The 26,325-nt window shown below is 47.2% G+C and overlaps 3 protein-coding genes across 7 annotated transcripts in view; 1 reads left to right on the top strand and 2 right to left on the bottom strand.

Annotated features, from left to right (window-relative positions):
* The window catches only part of RELA (RELA proto-oncogene, NF-kB subunit), a 542,238-nt gene that overhangs the window by 38,635 nt on the left and 477,278 nt on the right, over positions 1-26,325 (bottom strand). The window contains exon 1 of one of the 2 annotated variants that reach the window (XM_060251798.1): positions 3,818-3,980. The exons of the other annotated variant lie outside the window; for it this stretch is intronic. Coding sequence (XP_060107781.1) covers positions 3,818-3,872 — 55 coding nt within the window. The 5' untranslated portion in view covers positions 3,873-3,980. Of the gene's footprint in view, positions 1-3,817; positions 3,981-26,325 lie in introns of those variants that run through there. 2 annotated transcript variants of the gene reach the window in all.
* Positions 6,062-17,478, top strand: KAT5 (lysine acetyltransferase 5). 4 transcript variants are annotated; one of them, XM_060251615.1, is made up of 14 exons: positions 6,082-6,236; positions 6,323-6,389; positions 7,986-8,054; positions 8,932-9,068; positions 9,397-9,576; positions 10,796-10,876; positions 11,577-11,651; positions 11,760-12,008; positions 13,573-13,662; positions 14,166-14,306; positions 14,827-14,920; positions 15,822-15,981; positions 16,175-16,256; positions 16,589-17,478. In XM_060251615.1, exons 1-14 carry the CDS (start codon positions 6,225-6,227, stop codon positions 16,721-16,723), a joined length of 1,572 nt encoding a protein of 523 aa, XP_060107598.1. In that variant the 5' UTR covers positions 6,082-6,224; the 3' UTR covers positions 16,724-17,478. The 4 variants fall into 4 exon arrangements, with proteins under 4 accessions (XP_060107614.1, XP_060107590.1, XP_060107605.1 ...); XM_060251631.1 differs by lacking the exon at positions 9,397-9,576 and having other exon boundaries at positions 6,062-6,236; XM_060251607.1 differs by having other exon boundaries at positions 6,076-6,236; positions 11,577-12,008.
* On the bottom strand, positions 17,619-25,322 carry RNASEH2C (ribonuclease H2 subunit C). Its single transcript, XM_060251642.1, has 4 exons — positions 24,887-25,322; positions 21,495-21,607; positions 21,284-21,403; positions 17,619-18,137 (listed from the first exon to the last, which is right to left on the bottom strand). Exons 1-4 carry the CDS (start codon positions 25,056-25,058, stop codon positions 18,108-18,110), a joined length of 435 nt encoding a protein of 144 aa, XP_060107625.1. The 5' UTR covers positions 25,059-25,322; the 3' UTR covers positions 17,619-18,107.

Genomic DNA, 26,325 nt, shown 5'->3' on the forward strand with positions numbered 1-26,325 from the left:
TTGATTATAAAGCCAACTGTATTTTGGAACTGGTTCTCTCTTCCTGCTCCATGTCTCTGGGACAGAGAGGCTAGAAAAGCAAACATTTCTTGTCCAATACTGTTTGGTTTTCCTGAACAAATATGCACACTTGTGAAGGTTATAAAACACCCGAAGGGATGGCATAGAGTGTTTCTGCAAAAAAGATCAGAAATGGCTTTAAGATCAGATCTGATTCTTAGGGTTTGTCAAACACCACCAAAGAAGAAAACGACTCTGAACATATGCAGAGACACTTATTTCCACTGAGTAAATGAAGCCTGGCAGTGGCCCCTTCTTGGCAGGACTTCCACTTTGGAGACACAGCTTAGTTCAAAGGGCCCTAGCTTGAGTCCCTGGTGCCTCCCATGAAACCCACCATCATCAGACAAGGTCTGTAATGTGAGACTAGATGGGACATAGAATCTCTACAAAGCAGAGGCAACAACTGAGTACCAGCTCCTCTCTTTTAGGATGAAAGCAGCTCTCCTGCATCCTTTATAAATGCCTATTACCTCTCCAGCCAACTGGAGCTAATAAAGGGAGCTTTGGCTCTTGGAAGCTCATAACACAAAAACCTTAGAGGAGCTACTAGATTTGAATTTTGCTCTTCTGCTGCAGACCAACTCAGCTACCCTCTGAAACCTTCTCCAGCCAACTGGGCAGTCAAAGCTCCTTGCTCTCTCTTCTCCCTTCCCTGCCACTGTTTTGCCTCCAAGTCAAAATTTAAATTGTAAGCTCCTTGTGGGCAGGGACCCATCTGTTTAAATTACATTACCACTCAACTCAAATGGTGTCAAGTTTATGGCCACAAATGCATCTCCATAAAACCACATCAAGGGAAAAAATATATGCCAGAACAGCAAAAACTAGCAACTGCCTCTTCATTCACAATTTAACAGCAAAAATGGAACCAAATGAACGTCCATTGGCACAGAAAGACTATTCCCATTTCACAGAAAAGCTTGGAATGCTGGGAGAAGTTTTGCAGTTTGGGAGCCACAACAATTAAGGCCCTGATTCCCTTCCCTCCTTGGTGTTCCCTCCCAAGGCAGGCAAAAGACAGAGAAGGACTTTAGAAAGAATAAAACTTAAACAATTCAGCAACCAGCATGACTTGAGTATATTTATATCATTTATTATTTATTCTAGGGTGGGATTTTTTAGTGATAGAGGTAACAGGTACTGACATTCTGGCCCCAGAAATCATACAACCGCACTTGATAGATACGCCAAGGGACTAGAATTCTGGATACTACTACTTCAGACTGCAGGTATAGGACAGAAGACAGCTTTTCTGATACTACTCATATAAAACCTCTCCGGACACAGAAAACCAGCAAGACAAATACACTAAGCTGCCCTGAGCCCGTTAGGGGAGGGCAGGATAGAAATTTGATAAAATAAAAATAAAAAACAGCCTTTCCCCTATTATTTGTTTACTACAGGCAGGGATTTTGTTGTTGTCGTTCACATGGGGAAACATGTTCTTATATATACCTTCAGTCTGAAGTGGTACAGTTTTAATTCATCCATTCTCAAACTACCACCTAATTCTGTGACATGTGGATTGGCTCTTCCACAGTTGACTCTACAATTTCCAAGATTTCAGCTTGCATTTTTCATGCAACTATCTCTGCAGTCATGCGGCTAGAAATATTTTTTTAACTCACTAAAGTCAAAATTCTCAGTAGACTGAATCCTCCACCCTGTCCCACATTGTATCAAATCCCAACATGTGCCCAAACAGCACCCTGAATTGGATTCAGAAGTTGGCAGCAATCATTAAACCTGATGAACCATTGGGATTACACACTCTTCATTAACTTCTTCCTAAGAAACAGGCCATTGCAGTGACTTTCCTTTCTGCTAGTACATTTTTACCCTGCCCTCTTCCCAAGAAGCTCAGGGAAGCATACACGATTCCTCTTTTATCATCACAACAATTCTGCAAGGTGGCTTAGGCTAAGAGTCAGTGACTGGCCAAAGGTTATCCAGCAAGTTTTGTGTGAAATTTAAACTGGATCTCTCATGTACCTGTCTAAGGCCCTACCCACATAAATATACTTGCTCTTATCACTAACAAGAATGCAAACATGTGACCAAGTGCTACCCTATCAGCCGGCCAAAGCTCAACATACAAATCTGGAGTGTATTGAGCCAAATGCTGGAGCAGAAGGCCTGCCTACCAATCAGCAGGTATTGATACGATACATTCTAATACCACCACCTATTATTATTTTATGTATTTATTTCTGAAATCATATAGCTATCCGCCCCCCCCCCCCAAAAAAAATGCACTGAGGAAATATACATTTCTTACATGGAGCATTAAAATGTAGCAAATGTTAACAACTGCAGTCTAATTTTGGGTAATTACCAGAATGTCAAGAGATATAGCAGTGGATACTGATAGTTACCTACAACAGCCACTTGTCCCCACTTCAGGACATTAACAAATGTCACCTGGGATCATCAAAATGGACATATAAATGTTAATATCTACATATTTTGGATAACAGTGATAGTCACACACATTTCCTTCAAATAAAACGTTTCTTAGCACTTTCCTGAAATTGAATCCAGTGACAGATATAGAGCAAATGGAAGGACTTCTTCACAGCACTAACATAATGAATTTGTTCCCACAAAGTTGTTCTATGGCTTTGGGTTTCCCCTCTATTTATATGATTATTCCAGTACAGAAAAATGTTTGAGACAGCATATGCAATAAGGTGATTTGCTTTATCTCATTGTTACTTGCTGTGAAAAATTAGAACCAAATAATCAAAAGAATGTAACAGGCACATTGCAAGATGTGACAATAGCCGTGAGCACAGATAGTTGGAAAAAAGGTAATGCGAATTCACAGATAGATGATCACAAACCCAGAAGAAAACAACTTCCATACTCAGAGGAAGTCAACTGGCACCAGACACTAGGAGAAATGGCAGGGAATAGCAATCTCCATCACACTTCATTCGAGCTTGCATGACAATCATACAAATTGCCAGTCTTGAAAAGCATGTAGTAAGTGAAAGAACATTTGTGTCACTCTTACATTTATTTATCAGTCAGCTGTCTTCTAGATAACCCACAGCACTGAACCCAAGCTGAGAGCCAGATCCTGCCTTCCTCTCCTCTAAGCAAGTCAGAGGCATCCACTCAGTGGTGAGAGGGAAGCACTCTGCCCATGCTTCAAAGCATTCTCCTTTATTATTATTTCCACAGTTAGAGCCAGGTGTCAAAAGCAGGTGCTACAGATGCACTACAGTGTACATTAAACCTCAAGGACTGGAAAAAGATGCCAAGCTGAGATGTAACCTGGGAGAAAGACTGAAGTCTTAAGGGCATTTCCCCAAGGATGATTATACATTGGAAGAAACAAACGCTTCAAGGTGGGTTAACAAGAAGATGGGGTCGGGGTCAAGAGCGACTACCCGCTATCACTTCCTCCCAACTGCGGCAATTCTGCCTGAACCAATAACAACCCAAATACCTCACTACCACAGCCAGCTATCGCCTCCGAGCCTCCTTCAACCCCACAGAATTTTTCAAAATCAAGAATTCCCTTACTTTTAGTAAAATAGCAACCCCTCCCCATATTCCGTCCCAAACATTTTGAGACGCCCCTCTCCGACTCAGGCCCAGGTCGTGATGTAACCTACATAACTGTGGGGCAGCCCCTTTCTCGCAAGGAGGGAGGAGGGAAACCCAAGGAGGAAGAAAGGCAAGCAGTCCCAGATCGGCATCAAAGCGGAAAGGGGGGAAGAGGGCGGGCGGGAGGCCCGGCGCTCACCGTCCATGGTGGGAGAGGAGAAGGCGGTCGAGATCGGGCCCAAATGGTCCCCCATGCCAGGAAGGAGGAAGTTCCGAAGGGGGGGGGCGGTGCGAGGGTCGGGGCCCGGGAGCGGAGCCCTTCACCCCTCCCCCTTCCGGCAACAGGAGCGGCCGATCGGAGAGGCAGAGGCGCGGCCGACCTGCACGGCAACTCTCCAGCGGCGGCCGGGTCTGCCTGCCAGGCCAGAGGAAACACCCCGGCCCACGTGATCCAGCGCTCTGCCCGCCCCTTATGCAAATCTCTCTTCTTCCAACCACTTCGAGAAAGTGTGGAAGACGTCACGCGAAGAACCTGCGAGGTCTAAGTGCGAGTTTGACGCTTGCGAGGGTAGGACCCGCTTGAGTTAGCAGGCAGCTGGAGTAGAATGGTAGCTATTTATTTGTAGAACATTTTATTTAGGGTGTGCTTGGCACACGAAAGCTCGCAAGCGGAATACAATTTTGTTGGCGCCATTGGACTCTTCACTTTTTGTTCTCTTGCTTCAAATCTGCACAGCTAACCACCTGGATGTATTGAACAATGTTTGAGTCCATTGCCTGTGCATGCACTCGAAAGCTTATGCCCAGAATTAAACTTCGTGGGGCTGAAAGGCGCCACTGGACTCCCAAGTTTGTTCTGTTGCTTCAGGGGCTGCCCATCTGAATCTACTTTATCCTCAGACTTTCTCCTCAATGGGGATCCAAAGCAGATCGTTTACCTCTCCTCCATTTTATCCTTACAATAGCCCTGTGAGATAGGTTAGGCTGAGAACCTGTGACTGGTGCACAGCCACCCGGCGATTTTCCATAACATAGTCGGCATTCGAAAACGGGTGGGTGGGGTGAAAGCTTTTCCCCACCTAGTCTGTGGCTGGAACTGCTGCTAATAAAGAAAATAAAGGAAATAGCATAGCAGTATCTAAACCCCCGTGGCACAGAATGGTAAGCTGCAATACTGCAGTCCTAAGCTCTGCTCACGCTCTGAGCTGGATCCCGACAGAAGCTGGATTCAGGTAGCCAGCTCAGGGTTGACTCAGCCTTCAACCCTTCCGACGTCGGTTAAATGCTGAGGGGAAAGTGTAGATGACTGGAGGAGGCAATGGCAAACCACCCCATTAAAAAAGTCTGCCGTGAAAACGTCTTGATGGGACGTCACCCCAGAGTCGCAAGCGGCTGGTATTTGCACAGGTGCCTTTACCTTTTTATCTAAAACCCAGCTGGTATAGCATAGTCCAGAAGCCCCCAAGGTGCCTCCTGACACTTTTTCGGCGCCCGCTAATTGTTTTAGGAAATGGGAGTGGCCAGGTAAGGCTTTTGCTCAGGCTTCAGATTTATTATAGATTGAACTGGCTGTGCAAAGGTTTGGGTTTTTTTAAATGTTGCTTTGGCAGCAGCTGCCACCGCAGCACAAGGATCTACACCAGGGGTGAGGAACCTGTCCTGATGGCCGTATATGGCCCTTGAGGTCACTTGGTATGGCCCTCGAGGATTGCTGGCCAGCTACATAGATTGCCATGTGGCAGCGGGGATCCTGGGGCCCAGCCGTGCTGTGCAGCAGCCTCCCCAGAGCCAGGCAAGCGATCACAGGGCCCAGATGAACTGTGCGGCAGGATCCCCAGGGCCTGGCCAGCCGGCAGAATTGCTGCAGGGCCTGGAAAAATTACTGTCACAGTTGTTTGCACTTGATTATCCCAGATGGTGAGGCCTAATATGCTAATGAGTGTGTGACCTAATATGCTAATATTAGGGGATGTGGTCTAATATGCTACTGAGTCCTAGGGCTGCGAGCCTGGTGTGTGTGTGCGAGATTAGGCTCTTCCCACATGACTTCAAATTTAAAAAAATTTATTTGCATTAATTTTGCTGGCCTGAATCATTCTCCCTCAGCGGAGCACTGTTTTTTAAGTTGATAATTTTTTATGGCCCGCAAATGATGTTATAAATATCCATATGGCTCTTGGCAGAGAAAAGATTCCCCACCCCGATCTACACTTTGCTTTGTCGCATTCCTTTTGCGATATATTTGGCAGCTAAAAACTCAGTAGGTAAAAGAGAGCTGATCTCTATTTCATTACAGAAGTACCCAATCATAAATAGATAACGCATGTATGTAAATAAAACACACACAAAAAACCCCACATCCGGGTTATTTGAGTTTGACGGATCACGTGACACTGAGGGCGGCCGCCGAATCGAAGTTACGTTTTTTTCCTCCGTCACGTGACAGACGTGCGGCTTCTACCGTCGAGAGGAGGCTTCTTTTTGTGTGTGTGTTTTTAATAGTCTGAGTTCCTTTTAGGCTGACACAGGAAGTGGCTCTCGTTGTCTTGGAAGAGATTCATGTAGACGCCGGAAGAGAAGGCCGCGGTCAACAGCGAGGGTCCAAGATGGCGGAGGTGGTGAGTGGGGAGCCGCGAAAGGGGTGGGAAGAGGGGGCCCGTCGGAGTGTGACCCACTCCTAAGCTCTCCTCTGTCTTCCCTGCAGGAGGAGGTAACCGAAGGCTGCCGTCTTCCTGTGCTGCGCCGTAACCAAGACAATGAGGACGAGTGGCGTGAGTGAGGGGTGGGGCCAAACACGAAGAATGGGCGGGGACAGGCGTGGAGGGGAGGAGTTATTATGGGTCTCGCCGGGTCGGCTTTGTATTTGGGTGCTTTTAGTGCTTAAGCCGTCCCTCGTATTCTCTCAGTAGTCTTTGCAACAGTTTGGTAAACTAGACCGGTATTGTCATTTCGCTGTCACAGATGAGATGCGGAGAGATAGGGAGAGGCTTGGATAGAGTGCCCTCGTGTGAATTTGAAGCAGAAGTGAAATTTGAAATGGGGATCTACTGGACCAAGCCCCCTTGCTTTAGCCACCATTCTGCCAAGGCATAAGAGGTGCCAAGCTGGATAAGACCAGTGGTGCATCTAGCCCATCTTTCTGTATTCACAGAGCGGCTGAACAGTTGCCAAAGAATTTCTCTAGTTGCCTCGTTGTGCTGGCCTTGAGGTGTACTGTCTTAAGTTGTGGATATTATCTTTGGTTCTCATGACTATTGCAACTATTCTCCATGAGTCTATGTACTCCCCCATTAAAGCCATCCATGGTTGTGGTTATTACTGTGTCTACTGTGAATTAATTCCACAGTTTTAATTGAGAGGAAAAGTACTTTCTTGGTCTGCCTTGAATCTGTTGCCTGTCAACTTCACTTTGTGCCCTAGGGATCTAGAATTATGAGAGAGTGGGAAAAACTGCTTTCTGTGCCCAATGCATAATTTCAGAAATCTCTATAATGGCCCTCCTCATTGTCCTTTTTCTAAACCAGAGAGCCACAGACTTCTTAGCCCTTCATTATAGAAAAGGTGTCCCCACACGTTAATTCTTGGTATAGGTATTTATATCCTACCTATTCCGTAACTCAGGGGTGGCCAATGGTAGCTCTCCAGATGTTTTTTTTTGCCTACAACTCCCATCAGCCCCAGCCATTGGCCATGCTGGCTGGGGCTGATGGGAGTTGTAGGCAAAAAAACATCTGGAGAGCTACTGTTGGCCATCCCTGCCCTAACTGGTCTGTTCAATACTGTTTCCAAGGAACTTTGGCTAAAATGCTGGGTAAGGGGTGTCAACATGATTCTTGAGATAGGTCTGTGTTACAACAAGACAGAAATGTGAGTCACTGTATGTATGAAATTGTTTTGGAGCTGAGTTCAAAAGCTGTTACAAAGAAGTATGATGCTTCTGGGAGGAAGACCATTGGCAATACAAATCAGAGTGCAGTGTAACTTTCTTTTTGTCCCAAAGAGATAGAGTGAGACATTAAAAGCCTCTGCCACCACATGCTGTGGCTAGTTTCTAAACTTATATCTCTTGTGTCTAGACCAAGCAAGCTGGTCTTAATATTCCCATTTTAGAGCAGCTTGCACACTTAGCCATGTGGCTGAGAAGGACTTTGAACCTGTTTCAAAAGAACATCTGAGCACACCATTATGCATGATTCACTATAGCAACCACAATAGTCACCTTCAGAGACCTCTCCATTCTGGGATTATTAGGATGCTTCCCCAAAAGCTGTAAGAGCCTTTTTCTGCTTTTTGTAAGCAAGAGCCCATCCATATTGACTCCTCATTCAGCTTTTCCTAACATAACTTTGTTTTTCTCCCTTTTACAGCACTGGCTGAAATTCTAAGCGTCAAGGACATCAGTGGTCGGAAACTGTTTTACGTTCACTACATTGATTGTGAGTAGACAACTGGGATAGTCTAAAAGGTTGCAGAAGGCTGTTCTAGAATAGGTTGTGAAAGTGAAGATTTATAGTGCCATTGTAAGCAGTTACACCCTTCTGAGACCATTGAAGTTAGTGGACTTAGAATGCGTACCTCTGCATAGGATGGCAGTGTTAATATGGACAGTGTTGTGTGATTAAGAATAGGTAAGAACTCTATGAAGAAATGGTCCAGCCAAATCACCAGAGGCTTTGCACTTATGGTAGCAACTGGCATCCTAGTTAGGAGTCTGCTAATGTGCTCACGATGGCAAGCATCCCTTTCATCTCTTCACATGATGAGCTCTAGCTATTTGCATGATCCTTAATGCTCCATGCTGAGGAAGAGAGCAGGCGCTTGATAGTGTTGCAATGTACTTTGGAGGCTATCCAGGTAACCCGCCCCCCCCAACTGTCTCTGTGTTTAGCAAAATACAAACTGCAGCCTATCTCCTGGTGATACTTGAGATTGGCCCTTACTTTGTACTGCATGTTGAAGCACTTGGAAGACTTCTGAAGCACAAAGCCAAGGATTGGCACAGTCCTGGTAACAGCAGGTTTTTTGTTGGCTACTTAGCCCAACAAAAATTGTAGACTCCTGGTTATAGCCCTTGATGCCATGCTTTTGTGTGTGTATGTATATTTTATGAAGAAATACAATAATAGATAAATAGCAGCCATTGTGAACAGCTTAGATAGTTTGGGGGAGGAGTGTCTCAGTAGGGCAGCTGAAAAGACTTGGTGGACTCAGTGCAAGTTGTCTATTAACAAACAAGGGCCCTGGAAGATTTTCTGACTTATCACTTGCTTCTGTAAAATCAGGAAAAATATGTTTGTTGTCTTAACCATACAGTTAACAAACGTCTGGATGAATGGGTGACCCATGATCGTCTGGACCTGAAAAAGATCCAGTTCCCCAAAAAAGAGGCAAAGACCCCCACCAAGAATGGGCTGCCAGGATCCCGACCCAGCTCTCCAGAACGTGATGTGGTATGATGGACTGTGGGCTGAGGGGGAGGGAGGGAAGCCTTGAAAGGGATGGGTGGGTGGAATGTTGATACAGACTTGGGGAGAGAGTGCTCATGCCTTACCCCCAGCTTCTTGGCTGTTTTTGGACTAAAGATATTGAGACTTTCATGCCATAAGAATGGGGCCTTCAGAAGTATTGGTGGTTTCTTCTGGTCTTGGGCCTTGTGCTCTCTCTCTCTTGCTGCCTCACCTGCAGCATGTGGGGACAGTGACCCCAGCATACTCCCCCAGAGTGGCAGCACTGCCTCTTCCCCATGTGTTGATAACACCCGTCTTCCTCCCTACTCAGAGGAAGACCTTGGATCTGTCTCTACAACCAGCCGCAACTCCATCCAGCGGTAAAACCCTGCCCATCCCGGTGCAGATAACCCTCCGTTTTAATCTTCCTAAAGAGAGGGAGGCCGTCCCCGGCTCGCCCGACCAACCCCTCTCCTCCAGCTCCTGCGTCCAACCAAACCATCGTTCAACGGTACGAACCGGCGCTCGGCCGCCCCGGCTCGCTCTTTTTGTGTCTTTGTCTACCCGGCACGTTCTCAACAGGCCGCACCAGCTGGGCGGGGTTGGGCTAGGTCTGGGCTGGCAAGGGAGGCCTCCAGGGAGAGCCCAGGGGCATCATAGCCTTCACCTTGAGGGCATTCTGTTTCCTCCCATGTCAAACCATAGCTGTGCAGGGCTTGCCCCATAGATTCAAAACTTCAGAATACACTAAACCCTGTGTGGCATGCACCATGCACATTCCGTAGGTGCTTTTATTGAAAGCACTGCATGGCTTATTAATGTGTTGCTCAAACTGAGCTGTGGATGCATCCTGAGATCCAAAGTCTGTAAGACTTTGAATTCCACTCAAAGCACAGTTTAGATTATTGTTTTTTGGCTGCATTTTATTGAATGGCTTACATATTTCTCCCTGTTTGAACCTAGTGTAACGGCCATGGCTTCCCACAAGCAATTCTTAGGAACTGTGGTTTTCTGGTGTGCAAAGAATTCTTCCCTGGAATTCTCTTTGTAAAGTTGCAGCCCTCAAGATTCCTTGACTAAGAGCCCTGACCATTAAGCAAGTTTGAAACTGACCAGCATTTGTAGTATAGATATGCCATAGAATTTTGCAGCGAGTTGGCCATCAGCTTTTGCCCAAAGGGAAGGGATCTTGGCTTCAGGCAACTTGGAGGGTTCTCTGGTCTCCTTTCTCTGGGCTCTAGCTATTTCTACATGAACTTAAATAAATATTCTCTGGCCCTGCATTGTGAAGAGCCACTGTATCCTTGTTTAAACAGTCCCCAATGCCATAGGAGAGAAAGCCACACAAATGAAAGGCATCCTTTAGAAAAAAATCTGTTTCTCAGATGCAGGGGTAGAACAAAAATGCAGTTCCAGTTCCTTTTCAAGGTGCTTAGCAAGAGGTTGCTGTATAGATGGGGCTTCAATTTCTGAGAGAGTAGACTAATTAGATCCCGATGTAAATCTGTCCCCTGGTACCCCATTGCTTCTTGCCAGTTCCCCCTCCCTCTAGTAAAAGTTGTGAGGGGAATCCCAGCCCCAGCAGCAACCATGTCTTGCCACTACTTGTCATTACTTTGACCTCTTGGATATATTGCAAGTGGGATTGTGTCCCAGGATGAGGGAGGAGGGGACATTGGGGAGGGGGATGGGCAGTGCCAAAGAACCCGTTTTAATCTGGTCTCTTCCAGAAGCGGAAAGTGGAGGTGGTTTCTCCAGCAACACCAATCCCTGCACCGCCTGAGACTACACAGGCGTCCGTGTTTCCCCAGGTAAGCTGTCACATGTGTTTCATAGAAGATGGCATTTGGCTGTACGTTTGCCCTGGGTTAGGAATTACATTCGTGAGCAAGGACTTGGCAAGAGTGAGGGGAAAGAGGGACTGGGGCATGAGACCACGGATAGAGTGTCACATTCATAAAAGCAAGTAATGGCAAAGTTATTTCATGTGGGACCATGTTGGGGTGGGCAGGTTGGTGGTGCCATGGACAGTAACAGAAAGCTCATTTCTTGATGTGGGTTTTGTTCATGCTCAGGGTCTTCCTGATGACCATATTTGGGGACAGAAGAGAGTTTCTCAGGTCAGATTAATTAGGGCTCGGGTGTGTGGAAGACAGGAGGGCCTGGTGTGACTTGGTCCATGGGGTCGCAAAGAGTTGGACTCGGCTGTGTGACTGAACAACAACAAAAGTGCTTTCTTCTGTATTTGGCAGCATCACCCACTTGGTGAGCCATCTGAAGCTAGTTCATTTAGCACTTTCCTGAAGCTGACCTGTTCCAGCATTTACAGTGAGTCCAGACATGAATACCAGGTCATCTGCCTTGGCACAAAGACAGCATCATGTAGTCTTAAAGATCCCTTCTGGCCCAACCTGTATGAGTAGGGGAAAGGCAGTGGGAGAGCTTCCAGCTGAGACCCTTCTGAAGTGTTTTTTCTGCATCTGATGCCTTCCTTGGTCTTCTGTTTCCCAGAATGGTTCTGCCCGCCGAGCAGTGGCTGCCCAGCCAGGCAGGAAGAGGAAGTCCAATTGCCTCGGCACGGACGAGGTGAGTGCCGGGGCTACCGACACTGCCCACCTGCTTTGCCAGGTGTCCCGGGCTGGAAGAAAGCCGCTCTTTTTCGGTTGTGAAAAATATCTCCCCGCTTGTGAGCAGGACTCGCAGGACAGCTCGGACGGCATCCCCTCAGCCCCACGCATGACAGGCAGCTTGGTATCGGACCGCAGCCATGATGACATCATCACACGCATGAAAAACATTGAGTGCATTGAGCTTGGCCGACACCGGTTGAAGCCTTGGTACTTCTCACCATACCCACAGGAACTCACCACCCTACCTGTCCTCTATCTGTGCGAGTTCTGCCTGAAGTATGTCAAGAGTCTCAAATGTCTCCAGAGGCACCTGGTACGTGCAGCTCCTACTATCCTCCCATGGGGCGGGAGGAAGGAGGAGAATGTACGGAACATTTCTTTCTTGCTGGGATACATCTGCAAATGGTAACCAACTGAACTGTCATGACTCCACACACACACACAACCGACATTGAAAATGTTTGTCTTAATATTTTCTCCAAGACATTGTTTATGTGAACAGTTACTCTGGAGTAACACCAGTTTTGGATGGCCAGTGCTTCAGCTTGGCCTGGGGCAGGTGGGAAACAGATCCTCCCTTTTGGCATTGCTCAGAGACTGTGGTTCTCCCTCCCCAGCGTGCTGTCACCACTCCCTCCCTTATATATTGGCCACCAGAGAGCCTTTTCCAGTAACAAGTAGGAAGACTCAGTGACATCTTCTCTTGTCTAAACACGATTTATTTATGATTACGATAATGCATTGTAAAGGACATAAGTAAAGCAGTTAAAGAAGGACCAATAATAGTAACCAGTGGTGTTCTAAAATAGCCATACTTGGGTTGGTGAATAGAGCCTCTCACCTGTTCCAAAATAGCCATACTTGGATTGATGAATATAGCCTCTCACCTGATTCCACTGAGAAGGACTTCCAGACAGCTGGGGAGGGCTGCCTTTTAGGGTGGGAGGAGATGAAAAACTAAGGACGGGTCATGATCTCTGCTTTGTTTCCTCCTGGTGCTTGCACAGGGACTACCTTTATCTTTTTAGTTTAAACATCAAGAAGAGTATTTGTTGTGGAAAACATGGGCATTGTCTATCTAAGTTCAGTGAGACTCAGGTGCTTGGCTATCCCTGAATCTATTTAAAGGTTCCTCATTGTACTACAAGGCAGATGATCGTGGAGAGCCAGTTTGGTGTAGTGGTTAAGTATGCGGACTCTTATCTGGGAGAACCAGGTTTGATTCCCCACTCCTCCACTTGCACCTGCTGGAATGGCCTTGGGTCAGCCATAGCTCTGGCAGAGGTTGTCCTTGAAAGGGCAGCTGCTGTGAGAGCCCTCTCCAGCCCCACCCAACTCACAGGGTGTCTGTTGTGGGGGAGGAAGATGAAGGAGATTGTGAGCCTCTCTGAGACTCTTCGGAGTGGAGGGCGGAATATAAATCCAATATCTTCTTCATCTTCTTAACGAGGCAAATGATCATATTAACATTAGATTTGGAACCCAGCTGTGCCAGGGCTCTCTGGGTGGCTGTTTTCATGGTCTGCAGCTTTCACCTCTCTGTTTCTTGGTGTATTTTTTGCTGTGTAAGAGAGTTTTTCCCCTGGAGCTTGTTCTTACAATCATAAGGGGCCACAACACCCATCTAGATGGCAGTTTACTGCAGTTAGAGAGCAAGCACATCCCAGAAATAGAAACTGGCTTGAGCAAGGGAGTCAAGTGAATAGCCATGGGGAGTCTCTCCAGCCAGTTGAACCAGCAGGAAAATTCTGTATTGCCCTCCAATATGGCAAGTTGCCCCTCCTAGTTGGGCCAAGAAATAAGCTGCCAATTTTGAAAGATCACTTGACCAGAGATCTCTGTCAGCACAACTCAGCTTGCAATTATTTTCTTTGCAGACAAAATGCGACCTGCGGCATCCACCTGGGAATGAAATCTACCGCAAGGGGACCATCTCCTTCTTTGAGATTGATGGGCGGAAGAACAAAGTAAGTGTGGAATGGGCAGGGGTGGAATTGTGAGAGGTGGGGACCTTCAGTTGCCAAGAACTTGATTCCATGATATGAGATGGAGGAGAAATGACTCGATGGTGACTGGTGGCAAATATGAGACTGATTATCACCCAGTCCCTTCCGACACTCTTTGCCCCGTCTACACAGACCTTGTTCTACTTTCCAGCCAATTGGCATTCAAACATCTGATCCATATTGGATTCCACTTCCACCCTCAGTTTTATGGAATTTCTACTTCATATGTATTGAGAAATTTATTCTTCAGAACTGGGGGACAAATACATAGATCCCTGTAAACCTGCCTTGGATTCCTAAGCACCGTGCATTGTAGAAAGCTGAGAAAATGCTTTGTCTTGAATTTGAAATGGCCTAGGATTTCCTCAGCCCAGCTGCTTCATGCTGGTAATGGATGCTGAGTTTTCCTTTCACAGGGATGGTTACTATTTTCATTGCTCTTTCCCTCTCTCACCTTCTTACAGAGTTATTCTCAGAATCTCTGCCTGCTTGCAAAATGCTTCCTGGACCACAAGACCCTCTACTATGACACGGACCCCTTTCTCTTCTATGTCATGACGGAGTATGACAGCAAGGGCTTCCACATCGTTGGCTACTTCTCCAAGGTAACGTTCAAAGGGATTGCTGGAACCATGGGAGCCTACTGCTATGTGATTTTCGGAACTGCAGTTCTTCCCAGCTTGCCAGTTCTTTCTCTGTAGGGGAAAAGCTGGAGTTAAAAGTCTAGACATAGGATTAACAATGCAAACAAAACAAGGAACGTTGCAGAAAGGTTCATTACTAACAGAGCATGAGTCAACACACTACATCCCCTTCTGCCTAGTTTAATTCATATCCAGCTTTGTAGATATTTCATCAGATTGCCATTTTTTCCTCTAGTTCTTTCTTGTAGCTGATGCAGCTACGAAAGATGGAGGCCTTGTTTTTGTAAATCCTGCATCAGATTTGAGTGTTCAGATTTCTTGTATGGACTCTTCCATAGCAATAATCAAACCTGACCTGTTGCTGTTGGACAAGGAGAGATATTTCTTGTAACTGATGGTGGGATGATCAGGTATCTTGGGGAGCTATGGAACAACTGTCAGGAAAAAAAATAGCATAACTGCTTCTTTCACCACTATGTAGGAGAAGGAATCCACAGAGGACTACAACGTGGCTTGTATCCTGACTCTGCCCCCTTACCAGAGACGAGGCTATGGCAAATTGCTGATTGAGTTCAGTAAGTGGAAGCTTTCCTTTAACCAGTTGTAGGGGTAAGCACTTGTTACATTCCCTCGCCTACTTGCACTGCTAATTTTCTGTGTTCACCCATAACTGTATCTGACATCCTTAAGAGGATAAAAGTAGCCATTTCCTTCCCATCATGCCGCTGTGAAATGCTCTGTGAGCCAGGTTTAAAGCATCATGTACGCAGAACACACCTGAGGCTGCCCCATGATACCTTCATCTTGGGGATCTGCTGAAACCCAGTCCTGATAATCTTTTCAGATCAGTTTGTTTGTTTGGTTCGTTTTCTACTTGGGTTGGCTTTTGGTGGCTTTGGGTAACAGGTCTAAGATTAGCTTATAGAAAAGGATTTGTTTCATATATTGCTGTGAGCAGTGCTTTTGTCATATGTAAAATGGCATACTGTTTAGACATTGATCCTTGATGGGGAACAGCAGCTGCTGATCAATGTGCAGCTGAACAGAGCAAAAATCTTGCTTTACTCTATGTATTGGTGTCATCCTCATTATAGGGAATACCTGACTAGTGTGAAAAGCCTTATTTTAGACTGCATCTATTCTATAGAATAAGCATCTTCAGTTTCATAAAGATCTTCAGTAACTCTCCTATGATGCCAAATCTGTTATTTTCCCGTTTTCCTAGCTTCTTCCAAGAACCATGTCTCTCCATTAAATATTTTTATTCTTTTATGACCACTGGCTACTACTTATTTGTAGCAAGCTGGATGTTAGAGGGCTTCTTCACCAACATTTTAAAACTCTCAAGTCTTGAGAGGTACAAGTGGAATCTTCCGCCCCACAATCCCTCCTATTATGTACAGTCAATCTTATCTTTTTACTGAATTTCATAGTAAACCCATTCAAACGGAATTGCTCTCTTTTCTTCCTACCAAGGCTACGAGTTATCCAAGGTGGAAGGGAAGACGGGCACACCAGAAAAGCCCCTGTCAGACTTGGGACTCTTGTCTTACCGAAGTTACTGGTCCCAGACCATTCTCGAAATCCTCATGAATCTCAAATCAGAGAATGGAGAGCGTCCACAAATCACTATCAAGTGAGTGCCCAAAAGAAGAGTACTGGAGAAGGGCTGTGGTGGTCTCAAGTCCTAACATACAGGGAGGGTGGAAGTATTACTTCTAGTACTTAAAGAGTTCCTGGGAAATGGCCAACATGCCCCATTTTCCACCCCAGTGGATGCTGAGATGGTAGCATTGGCATCTCAGTGTTCATTTCCTTCCCTTTTCCAGCGAAATTAGTGAAATCACAAGCATCAAGAAGGAAGATGTCATCTCTACATTACAGTACCTCAACCTCATCAACTATTACAAGGTACCAGCTGCTAGTTTGACCATTATGCAAAACCTTCCATATAGAGATGGAGCCTGAGCCTTATTGAATCCATTGCTGTGGCTTTGTCATTAAGAACATAAGAGAAGCCATGTTGGAACAGGCTAATGACCCATCCAGTCCAACACTACGTGTTACACACTGGCCAAAATAATCAGGTGCCATGAGGAGGTACACCAGCAAGGCCAGAAAGTCCTCTCCGTGTACCTGCTTTGGGGGCAGGGGGGGAGTGCAGTTCCTCTGATGTTCTCAGCAGAGTCGAAATCTAGTTCTTTCCCTTTTTAAAAAAAATTTGTGGTGATCTTCCATTCTAGGGCCAGTATATCCTAACGCTTTCAGAGGACATAGTGGATGGACATGAGCGTGCCATGTTGAAACGGATCCTGCGGATCGACTCCAAGTGTCTGCACTTCACCCCCAAAGACTGGAGCAAGAGGGGAAAGTGGTGAGAGTAGAGTCTGGCCACTCAAAGTGAAGAGTGACTGTTGGCAGACCCTCCCACACTGGGACAATAAGGGCTAGGGCAGAATGCGCGAACACTCCTGCAAAGACACTTTTCTGCCAGCCCTGAACCACAGGCAGTGCTGACCAGACCCAGCTGCTCTCGCCTGCCCTTTTGTATATGACTGTATATCTCAGTTTTGTACAGAAATTCTGAAAGCACAGAACAGTGTGTCCTTCCCCCCCACCCCCCTCCATTCCACTCTTCCTATGCTGTTACTTAATGGAATGGAGATTTTCTTACAAAAAGTCAGTGATGGAACTTTGGATCCTACTTCAGGAGGGATATATTCTTAGCAACAGGCTACTTTCCCATAATGCACTGCAGTGGAGAAGCTGCTGCCACTACCGTTTTTCCAGGCAGAATTATGCTGCAGCTCCCAGGTAAAACTGTTCTGCTTTGGCACAGGATCCCAAGGTGAACAGCAAGGACTGCTCTTGCTTCCATGAGCCTCGAGGGCAGAAGAAACCTGTTGACACCTTGTTGTAGCACCACTCTGTGAGTAAATTTTGGGGAAAAACCTCCATCTTCCACTGCTCTAAAGGAGTATCTACAGCAATGGCGCACCTCTTGGCTGAGGGGAAGGGTACCTCTATCACATCAGCTCAAAACTTCTGAGAATCAGAGGGGGGAGAGCTAAGAGAGGGACCCCATCCATCTCCTGTAATCAAAATAAATTAATGAAGAGTTTTAAAGACTGTGTACAGTTTTCACCTGTGTTATATGGATGTTCTTAATGTGATTATGATCACATATCTTATGAAACTATAGCTGTGGTTAAGCTTTTATAAGGTATAGGTATAAGGAATTGGGATACAGTGAAAGGAGAATATTAAAACACCTATTCTTATTCATTTAATACAAAACATGTTCATGTAAGCATTTCAGACCACAACCAGAGACAGCTCAGTGTACACTACAGATGTAGCTGAAATGGCTTGTAACAACTCTTATAGCTGCCTTCAGGAAATGTATTTATGTGAACAGGCAGCAACTGTAACAGCTGTAATACAAATGGAATCCTTTCTACTCCCAAAGGCATCGACCTGCTGTTGCATCTATTCAAAATCTATACACACCAAAAAAGAAAAGCTTTAAAACTACCAGAGGCCAACAGATTAAGAAAGCCAAATTCTACATAAACAGTCCATCTTGTTTGTATACATATATGTCCACTGAGGGGGCTGGAAGGAGCAGGGGGAGCGGAAATCAGATCCATGAGTGTTGAGCAGCTGTCTCATCCAATTTCTGCTGGCCTCCTCTGTCCCCAGCAGTCCAAAGCAAACTCAGAGTGCTGTTTATCTTCTGCAGCGCTGTGTTGATTGTCCATCTTATTTGTCATCCGCTACAGGAGCATGGATCTAAAAGCAGACATCAGCACACATTACAACCACATTCCTGTCCCTTGTATGCAGAAACAGCCCCTCCCTGTGAATTTAAAGTTGCTAGTCCTCAATAAAATCTCAAGTTTCTTAATTTAGAAACACTGAGCTGGAAGGGACCTCAAGGGTCATTCAGCCCAAACCTCTGTACAATTCAGGAAATTCACAACTATCTCTCAACCACTCCCCTAATGAACCCTGTTCTATGCCCAGGTTTACCAGAAAAGGAGGCATCCAGGCTAAAATGTGAAAAGCTGAGCACAGGCAGGCCGTAGCCAGGATTTGGAAGGTCAGGGGGTATTTAACTTTTTCAGGGAGCATTCACACACCCCAGAACCCCCACACAACTTTCCCACCCTCCATCCCTGCTGCTCTTGTCACCTCTCTCCCTTCCCCGCCACTAAAATAGTGCATGGGGCCCGAGGCAGAAGCAGCCCCCAGCCTCCCGCATGAGTTAAAGGGCCCGCCAATCAGTTGGTCAGCGGGCCCTTTAACGTACTGGAGGCTGGGGGCTGCTTCTGTCCCCAGCCCAGCATACTATTTTAGTGGTGGGGAAGGGAGAGCTGCTCTCCCCGCTGACCTTCCTTCCCCACCACTAAAATAGCAGGCTGGCAGGCAGTTAAAGGGCCTGCTGATTAGCTGATCGAGGGGGCCTTTAACGCAGCTGTGAGGCCCAAACTGCTTCTGGTGCTGACCCTGACCTCTCCACCATGCAAATTGCGGGGCCAGTGGCAGCTCCCACTGATATGTTAGGGGCTCCTTGGGGCCCCAGAGTCAGGGGCCTTGGCCAGAAGTCTGGGCTGTGCCCCCAGAGGCCCACACATAGCTACAGGCCTGAGCACAGGTATCCCCAATTAAATTTCTCTCTCGGCTTGACTTCGCGAACGAAGATTTAAGAAGGGTGCAGTAGTCCACGTCTGCTGCAGGCTCGCTGGTGGCTGACAAGACCAATGCGGGACAGGCAGATCCGGCCACAGTGGCTGCAGGGAAAAGTCTGATTTGGGGTTGGTGCTGTAGCAGTGCGATTCTTCCTCAATCTCCTTTTGTCCTCAAGACCAGCTATGCGTGTGTTCTCAAAGGAAGAGACAGCCTGGTGGTGTGCCTCCATGCTTTGCGATCTGAGGCTAGGTCAGACCATTGGTAATGGTTGATGCAACAGGTGCCAAGGGATTTCTTCAAGGAGTCCTTGTATCTCTTCTTTGGTGCCCCCCTCTATTTCGATGGCTGGTGGAAAGTTCGCCATACAGAGCAATCTTGGGAAGGCGGTGGTTTTCCATCCTAGAAATATGCCCTGCCCAGCGCAGCTGCGTCTTCAACAGCAGTGCCTCGAAGCTTGTAACCTCCGCCCTCTTGAGGACTTCAGTGTTGGTCACAAAGTCACTCCACTGGATATTGAGGATGGTGCGAAGGCAGCGCTGATGAAAGCGCTCAAGGAGTCGCAGGTGATGACGGTATAAAACCCACGATTCGGAGCCGTAGATGAGGGTTGTCATCACAACCGCTTTGTAAACATTGATCTTTGTGCCTTTTTTCAGATGCTTGTTGCTCCACACTCTTTTGTGCAGTCGGCCAAATGCACTGTTTGTCTTTGCCAGCCTGTTGTCAATCCCCTTGTCGATCTTGGCATCTGAGGAGATGATGCACTCCAGGTAGCTGAACTGCTGGACTGTCTTCAGAACTGATTCACCCACAGTGATGCAGGGAGGGTGATAATCTTCCTGGGGTGCAGGCTGGTGGAGAACTTCTGTCTTCTTCAGACTAACTTCTAGGCCGAATAGCTTGGCAGCCTCTGCAAAGCAGGACGTCATATGCTGCAGAGCTGATGCCGAGTGGGAGACGAGTGCAGCATCATCAGCAAATAGTAGCTCTCGGATGAGTTTTTCCATTGTCTTGGAGTGAGCCTTTAGTCGCCTCAGGTTGAACAGGCTGCCATCGGTGCGATAGCGGATGTAGACACCATCGTCATCATCTAGATCTACTGCGGCTCTTTGAAGCATCATGCTAAAGAAGATCGTAAAGAGAGTTGGCGCGAGAACGCAGCCTTGCTTTACACCTGTGCCTATTGGGAAGGGCTCCGAGTGGTCGTTGCAGTGTCTGACTTGGCCTCGCTGGTCTTCATGTAGCTGGATGATCATGCTGAGGAACCTTGGGGGACATCCTAAACGTTCCAAGATTTGCCACAGGCCTTTCCTGCTAACGGTATTGAAAGGTTTGGTAAGGTCGACAAAAGTCACATATAGACCCTTGTTCTGTTCCCTGCATTTCTCTTGGAGCTGCCTGAGAACAAATACCATGTCGGTGGTGCTCCTGTTAGCTCTGAAGCCGCACTGGCTCTAGGAGGAGTTCTTCTGCAATGGTGGGCACCAGTCTGTTCAGGAGCATTCTGGCAAGGATTTTGCCACACCTGTGCAATTACGTTCTGGAATACTTGAGAACACAGAGGGTGCTGCCATAAAATGGCTTCTGTGGGGGATGGGGCCATTCACAAAATATCAGGATGTTCCAAACATCCTCCTACAGCATGGGCACTGCATTAACCAGGCACAAAATAAACCCCAGTCTTCTGGGCAGAATTTCAGAATAACAAACACACTCGCTTGTTTAGGGGTTTTTTTTGTTTTTGTTTGAAAAAGGGGAGGATATCTAGTAGGGGATCTATTTTTGTAAGGGAAAAATAAGGAATGCCTGAAAGGAGCAGAGAAATACTTTTTTTAAATGGAGTAATTGGCCAAAAGAGCAGGCTGCCTATAGATGTGGTGCTTTGAGTGCTAGACTTGGGCCAGGGAGGGCAGGGTTCAACTCTCCACTCAGGTGCAAGCCTCGCTGAGCAGTCTTTGGGCAAGTTACTATCTCTTGAGGATACTGACTGAAGGAAAGTTTGGGGGGGGGGGGGTAAAACATAAGCCTGGATGGTCCAGATTAGCACTAGCTCATCAAATCTAGAACACTGAGCAGGGTCAGCCCTGGTTAATATTTGGATGGGAGACTGCCCAGAAAGCCAAGATTGCTATGCAGGGAAAGGCAACGGCAAGTTCCTCTGAACATCTGCTGTGAAAACTCCAAGGGGTTTCCATAAGTTAGCTGGGACTTGATGGCACTTTCCACCACCAACAGAAAATACTTACACCCTCTGCAATCTTTGGCCAGCTGAAGGCCTTGAGGATCTCATCGCTCTCATTTGGTGCCCGTTCCAGGTTCCACACAGTCATTGAGTCAAAGGTAGACTTCACCTGCATATTCCGCTCCTGAGAAGAAAAAGAGCACTCAGCAAGGATGACCAGCACTTCTCTGTGTACCAATTCATAGCAAGTTTTGCCCCCCTCTGCTCAAACGTGCCTTTGATGACAAGTAAGGAGCTGCTGCCTCCTCTAGTACCAGTCCCACGTACCCCTCAGGGACAAGGACTTGTTTCCCCTTTAGCATTCGGCCACGGAAAGACACAGTTGACTCTGCAGGGGAAAGACACCAAAAATTACAAGACCTGCTGTACTGGAATAAAAGGCCACTCTTGTTCACTTCTGTCTTGTTTTTAAAATGTATATGCTGTGCTCATATTCAAATTGACTCTTGAGGCATCTTCCAGGTTACCCAATAAAGCCATCAATTAAAAAAACCCAACGTTTGAGTCCACTGGCACCTTTACAACCAAGTTTTTCTGGGCATAAGCTTCCATGAGCATACATACCGTACTTAAGAAACCATCTGGTATCTGAAGAAGTGTGCATACAGACAAAAGCTTATATCCGGAATAAACTCAAGCCTTAAAGGTGCCACTGGATTTAAACTTTACCCTATTTCAGACCAACAGGGCTACCCATCTCGATTTTAAAAAATAACAATGAGTCACAACCTTTGGTTTGCCTTTGCAGATCTGCAGTGTTTCAGGATCCCTTTTCCACCCAAGGCATTTGTGCAACCAAAAGGGTTAAAGCCAAACAACTGAAAAGGGAGAAAGCACCCTGGAGTAAGCAGGGGCACTTTACTTGAGGTCTTGTTATAGCAGACTTGCTCAAAAAGATGAAAAGGATGCTGCTGTTGGTGGATCTTTGTGCAAGTCTATAACAGACAGGTGTGGCATTAAAAGAAGCAAAAAGAAATTGTTAGAAAGATACTGGCAGGAAAATAATACTTAGGCACATAGAAAGAAACAATACTAGAATAATACTATGGCACAGATTCAAGACAACCAAAAGGAAGAGCAATTTCAGACAACTCACTGCCTCAAGATGAAGCAGTGGCCGTAGCCTTAGAAGGATTTCAAAGGGGGTCAAGCTAATAGCCAAAGATAGCTGAATGAGACTTTTGGACTCAGGGGCACAATGCTTCTGCCTCTCAGATGCTGCTGTGAGGTCAGCAGGTGAAAGCTGTTACCAGTGAGGCTTTCTCTGTCTGGCCACTGTTGGATCCTGAAGAGAACCATGGAAAATAGAGTAAATCATGGAAAATAATTATGAAAATACCAGGGTTTTTTAATAATAACAATTCATACCTATATATTGTGCAAACAATTCAGAAATAAAATCAATATCAAGTCAAAGTCTCTAATATATTAATTCCATATCCGATGCTCTCATGGAGTTAAACTTGTTGCCATTATTATAAAAAGTAATAGTATTTTCATAGTTATTTTCCACAGTATTATTTTGTCGGAAGCAAGATTCTAGACTAGACAAACCATTGGCCTGATTCAGCACGAGCCCTCTTAATGTTCTTAAGAGAGTGTTCTGCTTCTAGAAAAGGGCAGCAGAAAGGAGCAAGAGTCCAGTAGCAACTTAAAGACTAGGCTAAAAGCGCCTCTCTTATTCAGTCTTCAGGGACGCACGAAAGCTCAGACCCTGCCACAAATCTGGTTAGCCTTTAAGGTGCTACTGGACTCATTCCTTTCTACCGCTACAGACATAGGGTTGCCAATCCCCAGGTGGGGGCAGGGGATCCCCCCCGTTTGGAAGCCCTCCCCCGCTTCAGGGTCATCAGAAAGCAGGAGTGGGGGAGGGAAATGTCTGCTGGGCACTCAATTATTCCCTATGGAGGCCGATTCCCATTAGGTATAATGGAGAATTACTCCATGGGTATCTGGGGCTCGGAGGAAGGCTATTTTTTTGAGGAAGAGGGACCAAATTTTCAGCATAGCATCTAGTGCTTGTCTTAAAAACACCCTCCAGGTTTCAAAAAGATTGGACCGGGGGTCCAATTCTATGAGCCCCAAAAGAAGGTGCCCCTATCCTTCATTATTTCTAATGGAAGGGAGGCATTAAAAAAAATGATGGCCAGAACTCCCTTTGGAGTTCAATTACGCTTGTCACACCCTTGCTCCAGCTCCAGCCCCAATGTCTCCTGGCTCCACCCTCAAAGTCCCCAGATATTTCTTGAATTGGACCTAGCAACCCTATAGAGACAGACACAACCCATCTTGATCTAGAAGAGGGCAGACATCCCACCAGGCCCGTAGCTACATTAGGGGCACAGAGGGGCTGGCCCCTCTGTTTAAACCCCCCTTCCCTCTATAGGGCCCCTCCATTGGAGCTGTCCTCTAGGAACCCAATGCACTTTCTGAGCAGGGTCTGCTGAGCGGAGGTGGTGAAGCAGAGTTAAAAGGGGGGGAACAGTGAGAGGGAGCAAGAGAGAGAGAGCAACAGCGCTGGGGGGGGGGGAAGCGAGAGGAAGACGGACAGCAAGAGCAAGCGAGGGGGAGAGTGAGAGAGAGAGCGACAACACCTGGGGGCTGCAAACGCCACAGACATCTTGGGGCCCGTGTGAACAGGGGCTCCGTGCTACCACAGGCCCTTTCCCAAACTGTCCTCTGCCTCTGAGGCAGTGGTGGCAAAGATCTGGAAAGGCAAGCAAGCTGAAGGAGGAAGTGGTTACCTGTTGGGCCAAACAACTTGCATCCTAAGGGGGGGGGATAGTTATGCCCTTCCTAAAGCCCTCAGGAACAAATGAAAGTCTGCTCAGCAGGGCATGACTGTTTGGCGGCTGTCACTCAGCACTGGCGGCTTAGTTAAAACAACAGCAACTTTGCGAAGGACTAAAACACAAGGTGAGATCTTGCTCCTCCCTGCTATAATAGCACATTCTAACCCGACCTTCTTAGAGGGCTGAGAGTGGTAACAAATGTTACTGCCTGAACAGAGGGGGAGACCAAGAGGTTCGCTAGGAGCCTAAACCCCGCCCATCAATGGTCCATCTCACTTCTGTAAGCGGCTGGCTGTTCCGCGGACTGCCAAGCAATTCGTGGGGGAAAGCATCATTTTTCAGTATAAGGATTTTAGCTGCCCGCCATAGCAGCTAAAATCCTTATTAGTCGCTTGTGATCCTTCAATGTAAATGGTTTTGTAGGAGCACCGCAAATGCGCATACTAGGTGTGACAAGGTTGGGGGGGGCGCTTCTTCCCTGTTATCATTTCCCCCACCCTACCCCACCCCATGGTCAGACTCTGGCCTGCTGCAGGCTGCTCAGGCAGGCATGGGCTTTCTCTTGAGTAGTAGGGGAAGTGATGATCCTCGCCTGGGGGCAGGTGGAACCAGAACTGGGAAGAGCCAGCCAAGCCCTGCGCCCCCCTCCACCCAAAATTTTCTGGCTACGGGCCTGCATCCCACGCAGAGGAAAAAGAGAAGCATCTATGGGAGAAGGTGAGGTGGGGTGGTTCTGTGCGTGCCCGTTCAGCCCGATGCGGAATCATGCTCTTGAATTCTCTCGCCTTCCCTGGCCACCAAGCCTCTTTGCCCACCGTCGCCCGACTCTGGCTCCTGCGGGCCGCGGATGGCCGGCGTGAAGTAGCGCTGGACCGCAGCGCTGCCGTCGTGCTGGATGACGCAGGGCAGGAGATGCAGCCGGTCGTGCGGCGCCTCCTGCAGCGTGCCCAGCGCCAGCCGCACCAGAGACCGGTCCTCCCCAGCCATCACCAACCAGTTTCCTTTCCCGCGCCGCTTGTCCTGCCGGCTTCCGGGAAAGCAGCAAGGCCGTCCCACCGGGGAGGCGGAGCGAGCCGTTTACTCTCAATGAAGCGAGACCACTTGTGGTGAACCGAAGTTCGCAACCGAGAGCGCCCTGTTCGGCCAGTCTTGGTTCCGAGAAGTAACGCCTGCCCGGTGCAATGGGGCTGACTCCCAGGGAGTGCACAATGGAATGGAGCAGAGCTTCGGTTCTTCTACGTGCACTTGCACGGCAGCTGGCCTTACCGCTGAGTAAACTTGAGCTGCGAGCCGCTGTGCTCCGCCCCCGGACTTTAACGTACTTCCGCATAAGAGGCCTAAAAGTAAATTTGCCCTTAAGTCAAGAGAATTTAGCCTCACCGGAGCGTATACGGGATTCCAGCCCTGCCTTCCGCTTGTTCATTTAGGGCGGAGCGAACACACTAAATATGTGTAATGTTTACTCAGGAGTAAATCATCTCAATAAAACTTGTTTCGAGTGAAAATGCAGAGGTCAGGGGTGTATATAGGGGATTTAAACAATGAGGGGGTGGGAAAGGATCTCACTTTAATGTTTCAGTGAACTTCTCAGGAATAAAACTATATGGAGTGATTAAAATGTGGAACTTGCTGCCAGAAGATGTAGTGATGGCCACAGGAATAAAAATAGCTTTAAAAGGGGATTAGATAGATTCATGGAGGAGGCCTGTCAGTGACTACTAGCCATAGTAACTAAGGGGGACCTCCACATTCAGAGGCACTAAACTTCTGAACCCCAGAACCAGGGGAGGGCCTCAGCTAATATGACCTGTTGCTAATCCTTCAGGAACTGGTTGGCTGTTGTGTGAGACAAGATGCTGGACTAGAAGGACCACTGGTCTGATCCAGCAGGGCTCTTCTTATGGAGGTTTACTGGCTAAACCAAGATACATTCTAGGAGCTCCCGAATACCCTGGGGCCTTCTAGCCATGGGGAAAGCAGACCAACCAGCCAGCCCTGCTGTGGATGCCAATAATGTAATCTTAAACACAATCACACCTTTCAAAGTCCATTGAAGTCAATGGTCTTAAAAGGATGTAACTCTGCTTAGCACAGCACAGCAAACCTCTCTCACTCATTCAAGAGACCACTTACCACCTCAGCCCTGCAATGCTTTCTTCCCTTCTGCACATGCCTAGAGACCCTCTTGCCCTGACATCTTGAAAAGGCTTTGAGCACTTTGAGAGGATTATGCTGCATGAGATCCACTAAAAGC

Source organism: Heteronotia binoei, chromosome 1, assembly GCF_032191835.1.
Source record: "Heteronotia binoei isolate CCM8104 ecotype False Entrance Well chromosome 1, APGP_CSIRO_Hbin_v1, whole genome shotgun sequence".
In the NCBI taxonomy this organism is placed as follows: Eukaryota; Metazoa; Chordata; class Lepidosauria; order Squamata; family Gekkonidae; genus Heteronotia; species Heteronotia binoei.